Source organism: Trematomus bernacchii, unplaced genomic scaffold, assembly GCF_902827165.1.
Source record: "Trematomus bernacchii unplaced genomic scaffold, fTreBer1.1, whole genome shotgun sequence".
Lineage (NCBI taxonomy): Eukaryota > Metazoa > Chordata > Actinopteri > Perciformes > Nototheniidae > Trematomus > Trematomus bernacchii.
In genome coordinates, this window is record NW_022987815.1 from 237,022 (window position 1) to 260,604 (window position 23,583).

Sequence of the window (23,583 nt, forward strand, 5' to 3'; positions counted from 1 at the left end):
ATCAAGAGGAGAGAGAGAAGGCGATCAAGAGAAGAGAGAGAGAGGGCGATCAAGAGGAGAGAGTGATCAAGAGGAGAGAGAGTGGGCGATCAAGAGGAGAGAGAGAGGGCGATCAAGAGGAGAGAGAGAGGGCGATCAAGAGGAGAGAGAGAGGGCGATCAAGAGAAGAGAGAGAGGGCGATCAAGAGAAGAGAGAGAGGGTGATAGAAGAGTGAGAGGGTGATAGAAGAGAGAGAGGGCGATCAAGAGAAGAGAGAGAGGGCGATCAAGAGGAGAGAGGGCGATCAAGAGAAGAGAGAGAGGGCGATCAAGAGGAGAGAGAGGGCGATCAAGAGAAGAGAGAGAGGGCGATCAAGAGAAGAGAGAGAGGGTGATAGAAGAGTGAGAGGGTGATAGAAGAGAGAGAGGGCGATCAAGAGAAGAGAGAGAGGGCGATCAAGAGGAGAGAGGGCGATCAAGAGAAGAGAGAGAGGGCGATCAAGAGAAGAGAGAGAGAGGGCGATCAAGAGGAGAGAGAGGGCGATCAAGAGAAGAGAGAGGGCGATCAAGAGAAGAGAGAGAGGGTGAGCAAGAGAAGAGAGAGAGAAGAGAGAGAGGGCGATCAAGAGAAGAGAGAGGGCGATAGAAGATTGAAAGGGTGATCAAGAGAAGAGAGAGAGTAATGTAACCTCCTAATGTAATGTATAACTCCTATGAAAATGTTCAAAAAGTGCTCAAACTTCACATGTGTGCTAACAGTCCAGCCGTGAAGACATCTACGGGACAATTTTGAGATTTCTTCAAATGCCGTTGCCATGGCAACACAATGCTCACCATGAAACATGGTTTTCTCATAATTTCAGTGAAAATGCTCGAAATGGCCCAAAACTTCACAGGTTTGGTAACGATGCAGCCATCAACACATCTAAGCGTATTATGGGGTGTCATCAAATGCCGTTGCCATGGCGACAGATAATTAACCATCAAGTTAAGTAAGTAGTTCAAATATTCTGCTGCTTTCCCAAGCCTTTTTACTTTCTTTTCTCATCTTAATACAAATGCATTCACTACTACTTACATCTGATATTTAACTCCTTCAGCCTATTTTCAGCTGCAGAAACCATTCAACTATTACATTATTCAGCTATTTCATTACATCAAGGCTATACATGTTTTTTTAAATATTAAGCTTTTTCTGCATTTTTGTAGCTAAAAACAGCTACCATTCAGCTAATAACATATTCAGCTTTTTCTGCATTTTCAGTTAAATTCAGCCACAAATGTTCACAGTTTACAGCATTCGCACGCATTTTCTGCAGGAAATGCATTTTCTAGTTTTTGACTAATTTTCTCAAATTACAAATTTCTGACTTTTTCTGAAAGGGAAAACATTATTTTATTTACTTGTAATATTTTATCTGTGTTATTGTGTTGCTCTGTTGGAGGAGGAGCCTGTGACCTCAGATTTTCATTGATATATCTGCACTGTAGCTCAGCTGTACACATGACAATAAAAGCCTTGAAACTTGAATCCCTGTCTGTCTCTCTCTCTGCCTGTCTGCCTGTCTGCCTGTCTCTGTCTCTCTCTATCTCTCTCTCTCTCTCTCTGTCTCTCTCTCTCTCTCTCTCTCTCTCCTCTCTCTCTCTCTCTCTCTCTCTCTCTCTCTCTCTCTCTCTCTCTCTCTCTCTCTCTGTCTGTCTGTCTGTCTGTCTGTCTGTCTAACTTCTTGTCTGTCTGTCTGTCTATACTTGTTTTGACTGTCTTTCTTTCACACATGAGCTAAAGGCAGCCTATCCAAAGTTAGACGCAGTATCGGGCACTAGCGAATCACAGCGCAGTAGGGCGGGACTTGTGCTTATTTCCAAGGTAGATTGAGGAGTAGTTTATGTCCCGTTACTAGGCAGCCATAACGTCTCTCTGGTTCTTCCGTTAAAACAAACCTCTTCTCCAGCATGGCTTCATCAAGGTAACCAAACTACCTGCTTTCTTGTTGTTGTTCACACTAACAACCTTAGTTAAAGTCTTCAACGTTCACATCACGTGTCTGAGATCTCACGGTTAGCATCTAAGCTAACGTTAGCTCTGTTTCTCTGCTTTAGTGACATTCGAGAAAAAGTGCGGAAGAAAAGACGAGCTTTACAGGAGAGTTTGAAACACAAGCACGAGGACGACCTTCAGGTGAAGTTCAGTCGTGATTGAGTGCTGCTGTTACTCAGGGGGTCCAAACTACGGTCCGTGGGCCAAATGCGGCCCGTTGTCCATGTCCTTAAAGTATAATGGAAGACTCCTGCTTCTCTTGCACTTCTTAAATATATATGTGAGCCTATATCACACAGTAGCTTCCATGTGTTGGTAAGCCCACTTTACAAATACATTCAGTCAGTTAGAGCTGAGAACATGTTCGAGCTCTAGTTTCATCTCCATAGCTTTAAACAGACCCTTCATATTTCCCCTCTCTATAATCAATCTGAGTCTTCTGCTTTAAGGGGGGGGGGGGTCCAACAGGATAACTGAGACCCTCTGGAGAGCTGAGACGTTTCTTAAATCATACTCAAGTAGAAAGCATCATTCTCCTGCATGTGATTGATTTAGCTGAATGATAACTTAAAGGTCCTTACCTACTGGCCTAGTTAAATCAAAGTGGTTACTTTCTGTTGGCTGGGCAGTGTAGTTTTACACACCGTCTTATTTGACTTTCTCAGGACTTAAAACAGTTTTTTGGGGGCAGACCCCCACAAAGAAAAAAATATATTTTCACACGTAAGGTCATCATCTTAACAGTTTGTTATGCTCATCGAGTCATCGTGAGCAGAGCATCAAGTTGGCATGCCTATAACAGCTGAATGCCATCTTTCAGCAAAACGCCTCACAAACTTCTTTGAGCCGGCTCCTTCGCGACCGACACATCACTAAATGTGCAGGTCAGTGGAATGACAAGGACTCTGCTTAAACCGTTACTAGCAAGAACAGTCCTTCTCAGATCACGTTCTTTTTAGATGCGACTTTAGAGTAGAGGGGAATTATTGAAACGGGATGTAGTGTTCTGCGCCATCCGCCGCTGCGAAAATGTGGGGCAGGGCTTTAAAGCAGGGGGGGCACTGGCCCCTTGGCCCCCCTGCTTCCGGTGCCACTGGTCTATGGTGTTTTAATGCTGAAGCATTACGGTTGTTGTTATTGTTACGCAGCGTCCACACGGACACACAAGCACGCGGTTTGATTGGCTAGAGCTTGTACTGGCATATGATTTGATTGGCTGATGCTTCCGTCGGAGCTTCAAAAGTTGAACTTTGCTCAACTTTTGAAGCGAGCAACGCGAAAAAGCGAAGCGACAGAACCACAATGCAGTTCGGCAAAGCGTGACGTCACCCCATTCAAAGAGAATGGGCAGAAGTGTTGAAGCTTCAACGCACGCGGCCGTGTGGACGGGCCGTTAAAGGTCCCGTGTCATGCTTTTATTCCCCGTCCCCTTATGTTCTGTAGCTTCTGCATGTGAACGGTCTGCAGAGTCACAAACCCTCAAAGTGCACCCTGTAGAGAGAAGACCTGTCTCTGCTGCCCCACAACGCCTCGCTGGACATTTCTCTCTTTCTTCCTGGGGACAGTGACGTAACGCCGTGGATCGGTCCATCAGTGGATTCTTTCTGCATTAAAGGATCTGAATACTTCTTTAGCTCCTTAACAAGTCTAAACATGAGCAGGAGAGGAGTTTCTCTCTTCTTCAGAAACAGAGGAGCTGCTTCAGTAAACCTGATTATACTCCATAGGCTCTGGTTCCATCTTCCAACCTGAGGGAGGACAATCTGGAGACCACCATGAAGGTAGGTGTGTGTAGCCTGTAGTGTGTGTGTGTGTGTGTGTGTGTGTGTGTGTGTAGCCTGTAGTAGTCGTGTGTGTGTGTAGCCTGTAGTAGTCGTGTGTGTGTGTAGCCTGTAGTAGTCGTGTGTGTGTAGCCTGTAGTAGTTGTGTGTGTGTGTAGCCTGTAGTAGTCGTGTGTGTGTGTAGCCTGTAGTATGTGTGTGTGTAGTATTTGTGTGTGTGTAGCCTGTAGTATTCGTGTGTGTGTGTAGCCTGTAGTAGTTGTGTGTGTGTAGCCTGTAGTAGTTGTGTGTCTGTATAGCCTGTAGTATTCGAGTGTGTGTGTCTCAACACTGTGTGTGTGTGTGTGTGTGTGTGTGTGTGTGTGTGTGTGTGTGTGTGTGTTGCAGGAGCCTCAGGTCAGCGAGGAGGATCCAGGAGAGACCCTGAAACGAGCGCTCAGAGCTCAGAGACAGAGACGCAGGAGAAAGGTACGCCTTCCTCTCTCCTCTATGAACCGCTTCATAGCACCCACTGCACACTCTATGTTCACGTGTTGTTTCCGTGTCGTAGCTGCTTGAGCAGACATCCCCCCGTGGTGATGATGATGATGATGAAGGTGTGGAGGAGATCCCGAGCGTTCAGCCCCACAGTGAAGACGAGGGATCTGCTGACAGAGCATCTGACTCTGTGGTCTCATCGAGACCTCCGACTGGCTCTCAGAGAAGTTGGTGTCCTCTTATCTGTAGACAATACCTCCATGTTCCTCTGCTGGGTATCAGGAAGCATTTCATCCTCTTGTAGTCATCCTTTGCTTCACTGAAACAGATCCAGGGTCTGCCAGAGAGGCCTGGTCCAGAGGGGATGCTAAATACAAACCTTTATATAAGGACAGAAATGCACACGCAGGAATCAGAGAGTAAAAGAAGGCGGATATTTAAACGTGTTAAAAGGCAACAACAAGGAAAGTGTGTTGTATTTGAACACTGAGTGGAAAAGGCAGATGGACCCAGGCTGGGATCTGGATCTAGAGTTATAACTAATGTAGTGATGTGTCTGTAAACCAGATATGTACTGAGCTCATTGACCCATTGAAGCTTCTATAATAAAACTTCATATATAGGTTGTTGCCCTTAAACACAGAGAGGTCCATTTGGAGTTCACCTCTGAACCATAAGGCAGCTCCATCGACTACCTGCAGTACAGAAAGAGTACTCTCCTTTAACAAAATGACTCAAACATCTGAGCCATGGCAACACAGGGAAACGTGCCAACAGTGTGAATGAGATCAGCAGCAATACTAACGGAGTGATACGTATGTTCTTGTGTCCAGGTGTCTCCTCTAGAGCGCAGCAGACTGCAGGCTCTCAGCTGCTGGAAAGCTCTGTGACGCGGCGCCTGCAGGAGAAGCTCAGAGCAGCCAGGGTACATGAACACTACATGCTAACACTACATGCTAACACTACATGCTAATACAACATGCTAACACTACATGCTAATACAACATGCTAACACAACATGCTAATACAACATGCTAATACAACATGCTAACACAACATGCTAACACAACATGCTAATACAACATGCTAATACAACATGCTAACACTACATGCTAATACAACATGCTAATACAACATGCTAATACAACATGCTAATACTACATGCTAACACTACATGCTAACACAACATGCTAATACAACATGCTAATACAACATGCTAACACTACATGCTAATACAACATGCTAATACAACATGCTAACACAACATGCTAACACAACATGCTAACACAACATGCTAATACAACATGCTAATACAACATGCTAACACAACATGCTAACACTACATGCTAATACAACATGCTAACACTACATGCTAATACAACATGCTAACACAACATGCTAATACAACATGCTAATACAACATGCTAATGCAACATGCTAACGCAACATGCCAACACTACATGCCAACACTACATGCCAACACTACATGCCAACACTACATGCCAACACAACATGCCAACACTACATGCCAACACAACATGCTAACACAACATGCTAATATAGCATCCATTTCTCACCAATAGGCTGCCTTTTCCAAAACACCCAGACAATAAAATACCCAACTGGATGGCAAATCATTTATAGAAGAGGGGACACTGTAGAAGAGACATGAAGAAGAGACGACACATGTTGATGTAGAAGAGACATGAAGAAGAGACGACACATGTTGATGTAGAAGAGACATGAAGAAGAGGGGACACATGTTGATGTAGAAGAGACATGAAGAAGAGGGGACACATGTTGATGTAGAAGAGACATGAAGAAGAGGGGACACATGTTGATGTAGAAGAGACATGAAGAAGAGGGGACACATGTTGATGTAGAAGAGACATGAAGAAGAGGGGACACATGTTGATGTAGAAGAGACATGAAGAAGAGGGGACACATGTTGATGAAGAAGAGACATGAAGAAGAGGGGACACATGTTGATGAAGAAGAGACATGAAGAAGAGGGGACACATGTTGATGTAGAAGAGACATGAAGAAGAGGGGACACATGTTGATGAAGAAGAGACATGAAGAAGAGGGGACACATGTTGATGTAGAAGAGACATGAAGAAGAGGGGACACATGTTGATGTAGAAGAGACATGAAGAAGAGGGGACACATGTTGATGTAGAAGAGACATGAAGAAGAGGGGACACATGTTGATGTAGAAGAGACATGAAGAAGAGGGGACACATGTTGATGAAGAAGAGACATGAAGAAGAGGGGACACATGTTGATGAAGAAGAGACATGAAGAAGAGGGGACACATGTTGATGTAGAAGAGACATGATGAAGAGGGGACACATGTTGATGTAGAAGAGACATGAAGAAGAGGGGACACATGTTGATGTAGAAGAGACATGAAGAAGAGGGGACACATGTTGATGAAGAAGAGACATGAAGAAGAGGGGACACATGTTGATGTAGAAGAGACATGATGAAGAGGGGACACATGTTGATGTAGAAGAGACATGAAGAAGAGGGGACACATGTTGATGTAGAAGAGACATGAAGAAGAGGGTACACATGTTGATGTAGAAGAGACATGAAGAAGAGGGGACACATGTTGATGTAGAAGAGACATGAAGAAGAGGGGACACATGTTGATGTAGAAGAGACATGAAGAAGAGGGGACACATGTTGATGTAGAAGAGACATGAAGAAGAGGGGACACATGTTGATGTAGAAGAGACATGAAGAAGAGGGGACACATGTTGATGTAGAAGAGACATGAGGAAGAGGGGACACATGTTGATGTAGAAGAGACATGAAGAAGAGGGGACACATGTTGATGTAGAAGAGACATGAAGAAGAGGGGACACATGTTGATGTCTCTCTCCACAGAGGGGACACATGTCTAAACACCAGGTCCCTTTAATGTGTTCCAGTCCAGAGGGGAGAGCCTCCAGGAGAGCGAGGCCTCTGTGGAGCTCAGCCGCCTGCAGACCCTCAGAGACAGAGACACCAGGACCAGGTTCGACAGGGAGGTAAGGAGCAGAGGGGGGTCCTCACAGAGGGGGGGGGGGGGGGGGGGGGGGGGTGCTCACAGATGGGGGTCCTCACAGAGGGGGGTCCTCACAGAGATTATACCCAGATTAGAGGGGGTAACTCTGCTTGTGTTCCAGGTGGATCCTGATGGATCTGAGAGGCCCGACGACCCTCTGGCTCTCAGCTCCAGGGTGAAGTTCAGAGAAGCTTCCAGACGAGTAAGGCTGATGTGAACTCTTTAAAAACCAGGTATCTGTGTTTGGGGGAAGCTGCTCTAAAAGATGAACTCTAGAAAACTCTACTCAGGAAGTCACAGCAGAGCTCAGCGGGGGAGGAGCCTAGTTTAATTCACTGAAGGTAGTGAGAAATAAGAGTTAAAACAACAACAATCAAGTACATATAAGACATTTTAACTTAAAGGTGGGGTATGTAATTTATTTCAGAAACACTTTTTGTTATATTCCATGGAATGCTCTTAACATCCCGATAGCAATGAATATCTGAAATGCTTTGACAAAAAATACATTAAAATATCATCTGTGGAAGCCGTGGTACTGTAAACAGCACGACCAATCATCTGAGCCGGCCCGGCTAAAGTAACTGGATGGCCTACCTGCCTGTCAGCCTTCCATCTGTGCACAAACTTATCTCGTGCCCTCATTGGTCATGTGCGCGTCCGTGTGTGTTGGAGGAGGGGCTCTGTGAGGAAGTGGCAGATTCTTTCCGGCTGTGTATTTTCAAACTCTAGCCACTCGAGCTGGTTTCTCCATCTTACCTACCCCAGCTTTAAGTTCTCTCTTGTTTACAGATTATGCTTTTAAAAAAAAACACTGGCCAGAAATTGTGTCTGTTTCCCTACTCAGCGTCTGACTCGTCGTACGACTTGAACAGTATTATTTTTTTCAGTGGAATCAAAGATGACAGTAGAGAAGTAACGCTAAACTAAATCAAAGACTCCTTCTGTTTTACTCAATAGTTAGAAACACTAAATAATAACTTTTCCCTTCGTCCCAAAACTGCAAGTCCTTTACGTTTCTTTCCCAAACTCCTGCCTCCAGACAGAGAACGGACTACCCACCGCTGAGGAGGCGTACAACTTCTTCACACTCACATTCGAGCCAGACCCACGAGACGGGAACAAAGAAAAACCAAGAGCATCTGAAGAGCAGGAGGAAGAGGAGCAGGAGGAAGAGGAGCAGGAGGGAGAGGAGGGAGATCCGGAGGGGAATGAAGACCAGGTTAGAAACAGACCATTTTCTTTCTTTCAAAGTTCTCTGTAAATGATCTGAGGGGAACTTGTTGTTGTTTGTTTCTAGGTGTGACGTGTCATGTAGTAAAGCGCGTTGAGCTGCGCGTGCTGTATGAAGAGTGCTGTGTAAATAAAGCTTTATTATTATTCTAATGAAGTGTGAGTCCTGATTATCTCCACCTCCTCTACACTCCTCGTGTTCTCCTCAGAATGAAGACGCTCCTCTGGTGAGAGACGGAGATTTATTCGTCATTGAACAATCCACTCAGGACTTCCTGGAGACGAAGGGAGCCGAGTATCTCCGCTACGGACAACGAGTCGCGCAAGAGAGCAAGGTCCTCTTCACGCCCAGCTTCACCTCAGGTGACCTTTAACGTGTACAAACACCAAATGTGTGCACACGTTTCCGTCAGCTTAACTCCAGCTTCAGAGTCCTGAGGAGTCAGAGGTTTCTAACTTGTTCTCTCCCTCCATACATCAGGACATACAGAAAGAGATCTTCTGCATGCTTTTAGTGATGTGTGTATAAATGAGTGTGTGCTGTGTGTAAGAGCTTCAGAATATGCAGAGGAATGAGTGTGTACAGTTTGGTGTGTGTTTGTGTGTGAGAGAGGAGGAGAGGAAACGATAGTTACGTCTGTAACTCCGGTTCTATGAGTCCCGAGTGCTTTAAGCACTGGATATGTCCATCGTGCGCAGCTCGAGTACCAATACCAACAAAGCCACCTGTGACCCCACGTGACCCCGGCTATATCTGCCGGTGTCGTCAGAGGATCTGTTCCCAGAATCTTCTCGCGAGCACACAAGAGTTCTGAGTGACAGGATACTCTGGCGGTCATCCGGGACTCATAGAACCGTAGTTCCAGACGTACCTATGGTTCTAGTTGGTCCCTACTGCAGTGGTTCCCAACCTTTTTTTTACCAAGGCACACCTGAAAATATTTCTCGACCCCAAGGCACACCAACTTCTCGTAGATTTAAAAACCACTTCAGAGCTTAAACTACAAACAATAAATACACCATAAATTGGTTTTCAAATGTGTATTTAATTTAATAGAACATTTTATAGAACAAATAATCAAATATAAGTCGTCCTAAAAACCATATAATCCATCATATAATGACAAGAACCAGACTCTGAGTTATTATTTTACATTTGGATTTCAAAAGAGGTAGGCCTATGATAACGTAAAATGAATAATAACTTCATAATAATTATAACAGACTAATCAGTTTAAACAGCAAAACTAAACTAAAACTATGATAGGCACATGTTAGTGCGACACGTGCCTGCTTTTGGGAGCAGAGTCTCTTGATGCGTGGGGGGATAGTGGACAGCGCAACGCGGAGGTCCTGCTCCACTGACAGCCGGGGGCGGGTCTTGTTTTTGACATAATGCGAGTGAGGAAACCGCCAGCTCGCACAAGTAGGTTGGAAACGGTAAAAGCACGTTGATAGCACTCTCTGAGAGGGATGGATACTCGTGTCCCACAAGCAGCCAAAAGATATCCAGAAGTAGTTCACCGTGCTTCAGTCTCAGGGAGCGGTCCATAGCTCTGCGAGTTCATCCTGAGCTCTGCTGTTTAAACTAGTGGCTGATATTAATGAGGATTAAACGGATCCCGCAGCCAATCGAAGTCTTCATTCATAGGAGGGAAATATGACTCAAACCTCTCCTCCAGCACTCTCACTCTCATTACTCTTGGAATATTTTGGCGCGAGGATAAAAAGCTGCTCTGCACGCCGTAAACAATGACGGCTGATGTAAGTCATGAGAATTTAAGCAGTCGGTATTTAATATTTCTAAATCTGAGCAATATATATGTTTTATTAGCTTATCAGCTCCATTGTACATGTAATCAAATAAAGTTTATATGAAGTGAAGTTTAATAAGTGAGAAAAAAAAGTGGAACGTAAAAAGATCCTACGGCACACCTGGACAGAGCTCGCGGCACACCGGTTGGGAACCACTGCCCTACTGACCGCCAGAGGCGGTGCTTAAGCACTGGATGACTTATAGCAACCATGTCATGAAGAATCCAAGCCCTTGCTCACTGCTGGAAGCAGTGGAGCTCGGCAAAAGGACAACGCCCAAAGGATGGGGAGTGGCGACATTGACCCGATAGAACCTGGAGAACGTGCCAGAAGACGCCCATGACGCCGCGGCGCAGATGGTCTCCAGGGGCACCCCTCTCAGGGCAGCCCAAGATGTTGAGATGCTCCTTGTAGAGTGGCATCTCAGCCCTGATGGCAGGGGGCGGCCACTGGCCCCATAGGCATGTGAGATGGTATCGACAACCCAGTGGGGCAGCCGCTGTTTAGAGGGACCAACCTCTTTTAGTGCCGCCATGGCAAACGAAGAGCTGCTCCGACTGCCGTATACAGGCAGTAGCATCAATATACGCCCTTGACGACGACACCGGCAGATATAGCCGGTGTCACGTGGGGTCACAGGTGACTTTGTTGGTATTGGTATTCGACCTGCGCATGCGCATGATGGACATATCCAGTGCTTAAAGCACCGCCTCTGGCGGTCAGTAGGGACGAAATAGAACGGCCTTTAAAGATCCGGATGGTAAAACTCACACCTGTTGAACACTCTGCAAACTATTTAACACACAGATATCACCATGAAACTTCCCACCTTCATTACTGACATTAACACAATTATCTTTTATATTACAAGTTTTCTGACGGGTAATGTTTAAATATGCAAATTAGGCATTACGTGATAATAACTGTTGTTGGAGTTCAGGAGAAATCTGCAGACAGAGATAATGAAATAAACTCCTGGATTTCAGAAGTTCTTTGTCCGGGGGAAATGAATTTGGTTGCTTTACTAACCGTTAACTCTTCTGTATATTGAAAGACACATGTTTTAATTCAGCTAACAAACTGGCCTCCAGCTCATCTCAGTGTGTCGAGCTGGGATTCATCACTAACACTTCAATATTGATTGTCCTGGCTTCCTTCCTTATTTTCCATCAAGCCACTAGACGCCTTCAAAACAGACATTTCTAACTCGTTTCCTTTCCTTTATCTTTGTGTTACTCACAGTTTGAAGAGTTGCTTGTGGTTTGGATGATATTGTGCAATGCTCAAAATAAAATAACAAACAACTTAGGTATTCTTTCTTGCTTTCTTTCTATGTTATGGCTTGTATAACTTGGTAACTTAAAGGGTATCTTAACGGTTTCAAACTGAGCATCGGCGATGTCTTTCTGACAGGTTTCACATCTTTATTCTAGAGGAGGCACCGTGGGAGTTGTAGTCTTTTATACTCTGTTGACTACAGACGTCACGATTAGGTGGCCTTTCTTATAAAAGCTCAATACTGGCTCTAACATTGATGTTTGTAGCCCTTTCCCTGATTCAAAGTATACCTATTTCTACATTAATGAGGCAACGGTTAGTTAGCTCGTGAAATACATTCCTTGATGTAGGTTTTGAAGATTTCCTTTCCTCAAGAAGCGTCTCAAAGTCTCAAAGCTTAATGTCTCGCTTTGATGTTGTGTTTGTGTTTTTCAGTGGCGGCCCACATCAAACTCCCCGACAACATGAAGCCTCGGTACGTGGAGGACGAGGGTCTGTACGTGGGGGAGAGACCGCCTGTGTCTCTGAGCAACGAGAACATTCTGGAGAACAGGATCCTGCAAATGGAGGAGGTGAGAACCACTGACTCTGTAGCCAAAGAAACTTTACTGTCAATCTTTCAGTTTGTGTGTACAGAGAGATCCAAATACTGTTTCCCACAATCCCACTATATATAAAAGTATGTATAGAAATATGTATACATCCTATATATACACAATCAACAGACACATTTATAAATATGCACACATTAAGACATTCATAAAAGCACAACAATCAATAAATACAAAATAACAGTCACTTCAAAAACTGTGAAAAGTGTGCATTAGTGCAGAGTGTCCATAGCAGAGAGAAGAGAGGAGGGGAAGAGAGAAGCTCTACGGAGGAATAAATACGTCTTTGTGTTTTTCAAATGTTTCTCCAGGGTAAAAAGTGGTTCGGAGACGACGGCAGGATTGTGGCTCTGCCTAACCCCATCAAGGAGTCCTCCACCAGACCCCCCCTCTTCCACATGGAGGAGGACCTGGACCCTGCTCTGCACACTGTGTACAGGAAGGTGAGACACACACACACACACACACACACACATACACATACACATACACATACACGCACACACACACATATATATATGTTGCATTGTTGGAGGAGCTCAGGTCAGAAGAATGTCATTGCCATCTCTACACTGTAGCTGGTGTGCATATGACAATAAAACCTGAAAAATAAAATGTGAATCAAATCTGGTGTAATGGTATCTCGTGCTTCCTTTGAGCGTGCACTACCCCCCTCGAGTATTCTCATGGCATGAATGATTTTGAAGGCCATTTGTCTTAAGAGCAGAGCATATACACCTTGATGGCAACAGATGAAATGATTGGGTATTGTTCAGGCTGTTCCTGTCTTTCAGTGTAAGGCTATGGAACCAGCAGATACAAGATGATGGGTGTTGTTGTTCTCTCCCCCAGCCGCTGAAGTCTAAGTATGCGACTCTGTACCTGTCGGGGGCCGCGGACCCTGAGGGCGACTACCAGCTGGATGTGGATGTTTCCGGGCTCATCTTCTCCCACCACCCCCTCTTCAGCCGGGAACATGTGCTGGGTTCCCGCCTGGCTCAGCTGTACGACCAGTACCTGAGCAGGCAGCGCAACAACCTCTCTGCACACCTCACTGACAAGGTGAGCCTCTCTGAGCCGAGACACGTGGTGGGTGTTAGAAAACTCTCACTGGTCCCCGGCTTGAGCTTCAACATCAGGATCCATGTATTTATGATCCTCTCAAGAATGGAAGGAGTCATCACATACAGAGCATCAACTAGTTCCTGAACAGTGTCCTTCACATGCTGATATCCAAGAGAGGGAGTTACACAGTCACAAGATGGAGGAATACTGGTCCTTCTACGTAATCATACATCCTGTCGTGAACAAAATAGTGACTTTTTTCTCAAAATGTTGGTTTTTTTCTGAAAATCAAAAAATTCTGACTTTTTCACAAAATTCTGACTTTTTCACAAAATTCTGACTTTTTCACAAAATTCTGACTTTTTCACAAAAATCCTGACTTTTTCACAACATTCTGACTTTTTCACAAAATTCTGACTTTTTCACAAAATTCTGGCTTTTTTCTGAAAATTCTGACTTTTTCTGAAAATTCTGACTTTTTCTGAAAATTCTGACTTTTTCTGAAAATCTAAAAATTCTGACTTTTTCACAAAACTCTGACTTTCCAAAAATCTCAAAATTCTGACTTTTTCACAAAATGTTGGCGCTTTTCTGAAATGTTGCCTTTTTTCTGAAAATTCTGACTTTCCAAAAATCTCAAAATTCTGACTTTCTTGTGTGTTGCAGCTGAACGGACTCAGGAACGCTCTGAGGAATATTCTGGAGGTCCACGGAGGAGAGAGTCTGACTCCGGCCATGCAGCGGCGGATCTCTGAGTACAGTCTGGAGGTCAGGTGAGGAGCTTGCCCTAGAGCTGAGGAATATATCTGCTCCATGATGCTCCATGCTGTCGAGGGGCTCTAGAGGTTCATTTATAACTTTGAGTGCTGGGTGGCTCCTCTTTTAAAAGTCAAATGAAACCAAGGTACCTCAACATGTTCACTTTGCTGACGATGAAGGGGGGGCGCAGACCTGTATCACCAACAGCACGGCCAACTACATTCATACAATCACTATCAACAAATAGTTATCTTCTCCTTTAGGGTAAAAACTAAGTGTCAACTAACTATTATTTTCATTTCAGATTAATCTGCAGATTATTTTCTACATTAATGGTTTATCAAATAGTGAACATGTCCGTCCCAGTTGCTCAGAGTCCAGTGTTATTCAGAGATATATACACATGCTGACTGCAGTGGGATTGAACCGGCGCTCCCTGATCCATCAACGCACTATCCCACTGAGCCAGAACCTCCCTTATCCAAAGAGGAGATCATTTCCATCCAGTAACCTCTGCAGCTTCAGTGATGCAGTCGTACAGTCTGACCTCCAGAGCTTCATTTGAACACCTCAATGACACGGTTTCAAATAGAAGTGTGAGCAATAGTTCAGAGTTCTTTGGGTGGAAACCACGCTTCTCTTTTTCAACAAAGAAGACAAACAGAACAGCCAACAAGAAAACACATAGCATGACAGGAATACCATACTTAATGACCAACATAGTCATAGTGGGAAAGAACATACAAAATAGTATATATAGTATAAATAAATAAATACTCTTAAAGGGTGCTATAGAGTCGTTGTTGTTCAGCCGGGTAATCTCCACGTGTCTACCCTACATTATAATGTTCTAATCATAAATCTAATGTCCAGAAGCTAAATGCTAACGTTATGCTATAAAGCAGGGCCGGTTCTTGATGCCCTAGGCGAAAAAACCGGCCCTGCTATAAAGGAACTACAGCCAAGTCCAGCAGCACGACTTCAACGTCACGCCAACTTCAGATCCATATTCAAACACACAGATTCTAAATGGAACAAGTTGAAGCGTTTGTTTGAACAGTTAGCAGGAGGCAGGTACTTGCTTTCAAGCTGAACAGGGCTAACTAACTTAGAGGAGTGTTCACGTGTTCGGCGTAATGACGTACAACGTCCTCCACGACTTCTGTAGTCCTATTCAGCCACTTGGTAACAACCATCGTTTCTCAGACACGTCAACTCTTCAGAAATCACCAGTGGGGTCACTGCTGATGGATTTAATGTCCTAGAACAAAACGTGATCCGTCTCTTCAATGTGTCTCAACCACAGACCTTATTTACAGATATTTTTCAAAAACTAGTTCAAAAATCCCATTGGCTCTGAGACCAGGGAACAGGAAGTGGTGACATGCTGACTCACTTTTGGGTTTTAGGACTCATTCCTGCACCTCACTGTAAATATAAAGGACTCTCCTGACCCCCTGATTCCAACAGGAGCACCAGGCAGCTGCGGGACGGCGAGCAGGAGAAGGACCGGGTTCTGCTGAGGAACATCGTCCGGGTCTGGAAGGAGCTGAAGACCCTCAGAGACTTCCAGAAGTTCACCAACACGCCGTACAAACTCTCCCTCAGGAGGTACAGCTCCATCAGAGGATTGAGACTCTCACTGTCATGTTCTTTAGAGCTTCTTTCATGTGCTGGGTTTTTTATGAAGGTATTTTTATTGGTTTTAAGGACACGTCATTTGATTTGATTTATTTCGAACGTGTAAAACAATAATACAAATAATAATAATAATAATAATAATAATAATGAAACGAAACGAAAGAGAATTATGATGCAGTACAAACTCAAGCAGTATCAAATTGATAAACAAAAAATGATCTACTTACACATCTGAAAAGGGGGGGGGGGGGGAGAGGTTTACATTTATTTAACCCCTTCTCCCAAAACTACATTATTAACTTTTTTCTTTTGACAAAATGTGCATCTAAATGTATCTCTACATACAATATACATTTACAATTATAAATAGATTATATCATTATTTCTACAATATATATAATTTATTATTATTTTACGGTGTATGTCATATTTGATAAGACAAATATAAAAGACTCTTTACATCCACTATCCAAAATACATTTGTTATTCAAAAAACAAAACATAAGAAAAATAAATAACTAAATAAATACAAGAGGTGAATGGTAATCAAGAAAAGATAAAATAACAAATTAATAAATAAACCGTAAACACCCAGTTATGATTCAACAATGTCATCCCTGTATCTTGTGAAAGTCCTTACACATAAGATACAAAGATCAGTACAATACAGTATTACATTCCAAATGACACAAGACCTCTATTATGGTGTTGACTTTTTCTCAACATCTCAAAATTCTGACTTTTTCTAAAAATCTCTAAATTCTGACTTTTTCACAAAATTCTGACTTTTCTCAAAAATCTCAAAAATATGACTTTTTCAAAAAAAATCTCAAAATTCTGGCTTTTTCACAACATCTCTAAATTCTGACTTTTTCTAAAAAATCTCTAAATTCTGACTTTTTCACAAAATTCTGACTTTTCTCAAAAATCTAAAAAATATGACTTTTTCAAAAAAATATGACTTTTTCTAAAAAATCTAAAAAATATGACTTTTTCACAAAATTCTGACTTTTCTCAAAAATATCAAAAATATGACTTTTTCAAAAAAATATAAAAAATATGACTTTCTCAAAATTCTGTCTTTTTCTGAATACTTAAAGATGTTAATAATCCCTGGTCCCCGGCTTGAGCTTCAATCTCAGGATCCATGTATTTGTGATCCTCTCCAGAATGGAAGTAGTCATCACATACAGAGCATCAACTAGTTCCTGAACATGCTGATATGGTGTTACTGCACAGATTGGTAATGACATCATGCTGTGTGTTTTGAACCCAGGGAGAGCGTGGACCGGGCCTCAGACGAGCATCAGTGTGAGGGAGAGATCCTGGCTGAGCTGGTGGAGCTGGAGGCGGAGATGGAGGAGGATTACCAGAGGAAGCTGGCCGAGTACAAGAAGCATCTGGAGGAGTGGAAGATCTGGAGGAGGAAGCAGGTACAGAGAGACAGACAGCCTGGGTACTGCACAGATAGAGGGGCCTGGGTACTGCACAGATAGAGGGGCCTGCTTACTGCACAGATAGAGGGGCCTGGCTACTGCACAGATAGAGGGGCCTGGGTACTGCACAGATAGAGGGGCCTGGGTACTGCACAGATAGAGGGGCCTGGCTACTGCACAGATAGAGGGGCCTGGGTACTGCACAGATAGAGGGGCCTGGGTACTGCACAGATAGAGGGGCCTGGCTACTGCACAGATAGAGGGCCCTGGGTACTGCACAGATAGAGGGGCCTGGTTACTGCACAGATAGAGGGGCCTGGGTACTGCACAGATAGAGGGGCCTGGCTACTGCACAGATAGAGGGCCCTGGGTACTGCACAGATAGAGGGGCCTGGGTACTGCACAGATAGAGGGGCCTGCTTACTGCACAGATAGAGGGGCCTGGTTACTGCACAGATAGAGGGGCCTGGGTACTGCACAGATAGAGGGGCCTGGGTACTGCACAGATAGAGGGGCCTGGGTACTGCACAGATAGAGGGGCCTGCTTACTGCACGGATAGAGGGGCCTGGGTACTGCACAGATAGAGGGGCCTGCTTACTGCACAGATAGAGGGGCCTGCTTACTGGACAGATAGAGGGGCCTGCTTACTGCTCAGATAGAGGGGCCTGCTTACTGCACAGATAGAGGGGCCTGCTTACTGCACAGATAGAGGGGCCTGGGTACTGCACAGATAGAGGGGCCTGGCTACTGCACAGATAGAGGGGCCTGCTTACTGCACAGATAGAGGGGCCTGCTTACTGCACAGATAGAGGGGCCTGGCTACTGCACAGATAGAGGGGCCTGCTTACTGCACAGATAGAGGGGCCTGGGTACTGCACAGATAGAGGGGCCTGGGTACTGCACAGATAGAGGGGCCTGCTTACTGCACAGATAGAGGGGCCTGGGTACTGCACAGATAGAGGGGCCTGGGTACTGCACAGATAGAGGGGCCTGGGTACTGCACAGATAGAGGGGCCTGGCTACTGCACAGATAGAGGGGCCTGGCTACTGCACAGATAGAGGGGCCTGGCTACTGCACAGATAGAGGGGCCTGGCTACTGCACAGATAGAGGGGCCTGCTTACTGCACAGATAGAGGGGCCTGGGTACTGCACAGATAGAGGGGCCTGGGTACTGCACAGATAGAGGGGCCTGCTTACTGCACAGATAGAGGGGCCTGGGTACTGCACAGATAGAGGGGCCTGGGTACTGCACAGATAGAGGGGCCTGGGTACTGCACAGATAGAGGGGCCTGGCTACTGCACAGATAGAGGGGCCTGGCTACTGCACAGATAGAGGGGCCTGGCTACTGCACAGATAGAGGGGCCTGCTTACTGCACAGATAGAGGGGCCTGCTTACTGCACAGATAGAGGGGCCTGGGTACTGCACAGATAGAGGGGCCTGGGTACTGCACAGATAGAGGGGCCTGCTTACTGCACAGATAGAGGGGCCTGGGTACTGCACAGATAGAGGGGCCTGCTTACTGCACAGATAGAGGGGCCTGGGTACTGCACAGATAGAGGGGCCTGGGTACTGCACAGATAGAGGGGCCTGGGTACTGCACAGATAGAGGGGCCTGGCTACTGCACAGATAGAGGGGCCTGGGTACTGCACAGATAGAGGGGCCTGGCTACTGCACAGATAGAGGGGCCTGGCTACTGCACAGATAGAGGGGCCTGGCTACTGCACAGATAGAGGGGCCTGCTTACTGCACGGATAGAGGGGCCTGCTTACTGCACAGATAGAGGGGCCTGGGTACTGCACAGATAGAGGGGCCTGGGTACTGCACAGATAGAGGGGCCTGCTTACTGCACAGATAGAGGGGCCTGCTTACTGCACAGATAGAGGGGCCTGGGTACTGCACAGATAGAGGGGCCTGGGTACTGCACAGATAGAGGGGCCTGGGTACTGCACAGATAGAGGGGCCTGGGTACTGCACAGATAGAGGGGCCTGGGTACTGCACAGATAGAGGGGCCTGGGTACTGCACAGATAGAGGGGCCTGGGTACTGCACAGATAGAGGGGCCTGGCTACTGCACAGATAGAGGGGCCTGGGTACTGCACAGATAGAGGGGCCTGGGTACTGCACAGATAGAGGGGCCTGGGTACTGCACAGATAGAGGGGCCTGGGTACTGCACAGATAGAGCATCTGTGTCAGAGGGTGAAAGAGGACACTAGGGCAAATGATTCCCTGACACATAATATACATACATACAATACGTACTTGCACACACATCTATACAACTGTAAAGATGCATTTATAAGATAAGAATTTTTTTTAGATCAAGATACATCTTATCTTATAAATGCATGACAAAATAAGACAGACTTAACACAGATACCTTATTTATCATATTCTATTTCTTCCATTGTTATGCATTTCTCTTTCTACCCTCTGAACACTGAGCAGTTTCACGTTTCACTCACTGTGGCCTTTGGAGACATTTAGTTAAGACGTTAGGAATATAATATAACTATATTAATGTTATATCTTGTTAAATCACCTGAGGGTTTTATTCCTCACATGTGATCAGTTTTCAGGGATCATTTCAGTTGAACAGTTTCTGCTCATGAGAAGATATCAGGACGTTTTTAAACACGTCATCTCGGTCTCCAAAATAACTATCATTTGATCAATCAATTCCTTTGATTTCTCTCTAACCTGATGATTTGACTGTACAATCTAAACCTGATCAAATCATCTCCTCTGGTGACTGTTCAGAAAGCCAAGAAGAAGAGGAGGAAGAAGAAGAAGAAAGACCAGACGCAGGATGAAACAGAAGAGGAAGATGAAGACGTGGAGGTGAGCGAATCAGAGGGGCCTGCTGAGGAAGGGCCCCCCAAACCGGAGCCTCCAGAGAAACCAGACGTTGTCTCCATAGAGCAGCTGGTCAGAGAGAAAGCCTCCAGGATCCGCAGGAAACCTGGAGAACCGGTCCTGATCCCAGAGCTGTCGGCGTCCGGAAACATCACGGCCAGCGAAGTCTGCAAGAGGTACACTGAACACCTCGTTGATAAGAAGTCTGTGAGAGGTACACTGAACACCTCGTTGATAAGAAGTCTGTGAGAGGTACACTGAACACCTCGTTGATAAGAAGTCTGTGAGAGGTACACTGAACACCTCGTTGATAAGATAAGAAGTCTGTGAGAGGTACACTGAACGCCTCGTTGATAAGAAGTCTGTGAGAGGTACACTGAACACCTCGTTGATAAGAAGTCTGTGAGAGGTACACTGAACACCTCGTTGATAAGAAGTCTGTGAGAGGTACACTGAACACCTCGTTGATAAGAAGTCTGTGAGAGGTTCACTGAACACCTCGTTGATAAGATAAGAAGTCTGTGAGAGGTACACTGAACGCCTCGTTGATAAGATCAGAAGTCTGTGAGAGGTACACTGAACACCTCGTTGATAAGAAGTCTGTGAGAGGTTCACTGAACACCTCGTTGATAAGAAGTCTGTGAGAGGTACACTGAACACCTCATTGATAAGAAGTCTGTGAGAGGTACACTGAACACCTCGTTGATAAGAAGTCTGTGAGAGGTTCACTGAACACCTCGTTGATAAGATCAGAAGTCTGTGAGAGGTACACTGAACACCTCGTTGATAAGATAAGAAGTCTGTGAGAGGTACACTGAACGCCTCGTTGATAAGATAAGAAGTCTGTGAGAGGTTCACTGAACACCTCGTTGATAAGAAGTCTGTGAGAGGTACACTGAACACCTCGTTGATAAGAAGTCTGTGAGAGGTTCACTGAACACCTCGTTGATAAGATAAGAAATCTGCGAGAGGTACACTGAACACCTCGTTGATAAGATAAGAAGTCTGTGAGAGGTTCACTGAACACCTCGTTGATAAGATAAGAAATCTGCGAGAGGTACACTGAACACCTCGTTGATAAGATAAGAAGTCTGTGAGAGGTTCACTGAACACCTCGTTGATAAGAAGTCTGTGAGAGGTTCACTGAACACCTCGTTGATAAGAAGTCTGTGAGAGGTACACTGAACACCTCGTTGATAAGAAGTCTGAGAGGTACACTGAACACCTCGTTGATAAGAAGTCTGTGAGAGGTTCACTGAACACCTCGTTGATAAGAAGTCTGTGAGAGGTACACTGAACACCTCGTTGATAAGATAAGAAGTCTGTGAGAGGTTCACTGAACACCTCGTTGATAAGAAGTCTGTGAGAGGTACACTGAACACCTCGTTGATAAGAAGTCTGTGAGAGGTACACTGAACACCTCGTTGATAAGAACTCTGTGAGAGGTACACTGAACTTGTCCACTGTCCATTTGTCCCAGCGTTGTTCACAGATCTCTGCTGTAGTCCTTAGACAGGAGGTCAGTCTTTCCATAGTGAATATTTCTTCAACAATGTCCAGGAGGGTCACTTTTTAACCAGTTCCGTGTGATGGGCTTTTTACCCGCGAGTATCAAGACTTTAAAGAGGTCGAGGTCCTCCTTTCCAGTCATACTACCCTGAAGCCCAGGTCCATCACCCCGGGGTCACAGGGAGTCTTATGGCTTCATACTTCTGAGTCTGAGTAACCCTGACCCCAAAGTCCTTTACACATGACCAGAAGATATGAGAGTGACTGGGATTCAACTGTCCACATTGTCTCCACTGCCGTCTTCCCAATGGTTCTAGCATCACTTTGAGTTTCCAATAATACCTGCGATGATGAAACACACCGTCTTCCTGCTGTGTTTCCTCAGGGCTGAAGTGTCTCGCAGGGAGGACGTGGCAAAGCGCTCTCTCTTCATAAAGATCCTCTACAACAACAAAGAAGTCTCCAGAACCGACAGCCGCTCCCTCAACGGAGACTTCAGAGTCCACTTCGGACAGATCTTCAACCTGAAGATAGTCAACTGTCCGCAGAGCCTCAACCTGCAGGTAGAGGGGCCGCTTCACGTGGTTACTGAACTTAAGTACTATTTAGAGGTACTTCACTTTACTTAGGTATTTGATGCTACTGTGTACTTCTACTCCTCTACAGTCCAGAGGTACATGGTGTACTTCTACTCCACTACATGTATTTAATACCTTTAGTTACTTCACAGATGTGGATGAATGATGTGAAATATAATCAAGTGTTAAATCAGACTTTAGTTCCACCTGGAGTAAATCCACAAGCTACCCTGCAGTATACAAAGTCATTCAAACTAGCTGCACCTTTACCAGCTTTGAGAACTCTTTCATGATCAATCATTATAAAACATATCATATATATTATTCTGAAATGGACCAATCTGCACAATGACTACTTTTACTGTCGCTACTTTCACTATATTTTGATGAGAATACTTTTCTACTTTCACTTGAGGAACATTTTGAATACAAGACTTTTACTGAAACAGAGTATTCCTACACTCTGGTACTTCTACTTTTACTCAAGTACAAGATCTGAGTACTTCTACTTTTACTCAAGTACAAGATCTGAGTACTTCTACTTTTACTCAAGTACAAGATCTGAGTACTTCTACTTTTACTCAAGTACAAGATCTGAGTACTTCTACTTTTACTCAAGTACAAGATCTGAGTACTTCTACTTTTACTTGATTAACATTTTGAATGCAGGACTCTCCTCCTCCTCCTCCTCCCTCTGATTGAATACATGCTGTGTGTCCTCCCCAGGTGTTTGAGGAGGTGGGCTTCTCCTCCTCCTCCTGCTGCCTCCTGGCTCAGGTGTTTGTCCCGGTGCCTGAACCCTCGGTGGGGAGCAGCAGCGTTCCTGTGGAGGAGTTTGAGTTCAGCAGCAACCAGAGAGTCATGTTCGACCACGAGGGCGTAGGGAGTGGTTAGTGACTTTATTTAAAGGTCCCCTATCATCATCCTCTTCTTCATCAATATATCACAGGTCTCAGATATATCCAGAGCCTGTCTCTGATTGGCTGAAACACCAAACAGATCATTGCAGCATTACCCATAATCCCCTCTGTTTCAGCCCTGTTTCCAAAGTGCTGATTCTCTGTCTGTTACTTCAGATGAAAATAAGGAGCCCCTCCCCACGCCCCTCTGAGAGAGATTTGGTTACAAAGAACTCAAAGGTGCTCTAGGAGGAGATTCAGGTGATAAGGGGGGGGGGGGGGGGGGGGGATACCTTGGTTGCTGATTGGCTAATGGTTACACAAGACAAAACATCGTTATGACATCATAAAGTGTCCAAAATCTGATCAGCTCATTCTCAGACAGAGAGCAGTTTATCTTTACACTCACCTCTCTATAAGATCCAACGTCAGAGGAAATGCTGTGTTCCTCACTTCCTGTCTCTCCTCAGACGTCCCCCTCTCCTTCGAGGCTGACGGCAGTAAGAAGCAGACGCTGCTGACCTCGGGGAAACTGTCCTGCTGCGTCTCCTGGGGGGTCGGAGAGGACGGAGC

General features: G+C 45.1%; 1 protein-coding gene across 1 annotated transcript in view; it reads left to right on the forward strand.

Moving 5' to 3' along the window:
• Positions 1 to 1,852: 1,852 nt before the first annotated feature.
• Positions 1,853 to 23,583, forward strand: part of cc2d2a (coiled-coil and C2 domain containing 2A) — a gene marked incomplete in the record, with an annotated part of 42,558 nt that continues 20,827 nt past the window's right edge. The window contains 20 exon segments of the mRNA XM_034150948.1: positions 1,853 to 1,946; positions 2,080 to 2,158; positions 3,745 to 3,798; positions 4,186 to 4,266; positions 4,349 to 4,502; positions 5,109 to 5,200; positions 7,212 to 7,310; positions 7,449 to 7,529; positions 8,370 to 8,549; positions 8,770 to 8,923; positions 12,089 to 12,225; positions 12,576 to 12,707; positions 13,117 to 13,326; positions 13,996 to 14,102; positions 15,559 to 15,699; positions 17,006 to 17,162; positions 19,929 to 20,200; positions 21,919 to 22,096; positions 22,838 to 23,000; positions 23,481 to 23,583. The exon segment at positions 23,481 to 23,583 is cut by the window's right edge and continues 45 nt beyond it. Coding sequence (XP_034006839.1) covers positions 1,933 to 1,946; positions 2,080 to 2,158; positions 3,745 to 3,798; positions 4,186 to 4,266; positions 4,349 to 4,502; positions 5,109 to 5,200; positions 7,212 to 7,310; positions 7,449 to 7,529; positions 8,370 to 8,549; positions 8,770 to 8,923; positions 12,089 to 12,225; positions 12,576 to 12,707; positions 13,117 to 13,326; positions 13,996 to 14,102; positions 15,559 to 15,699; positions 17,006 to 17,162; positions 19,929 to 20,200; positions 21,919 to 22,096; positions 22,838 to 23,000; positions 23,481 to 23,583 — 2,588 coding nt within the window.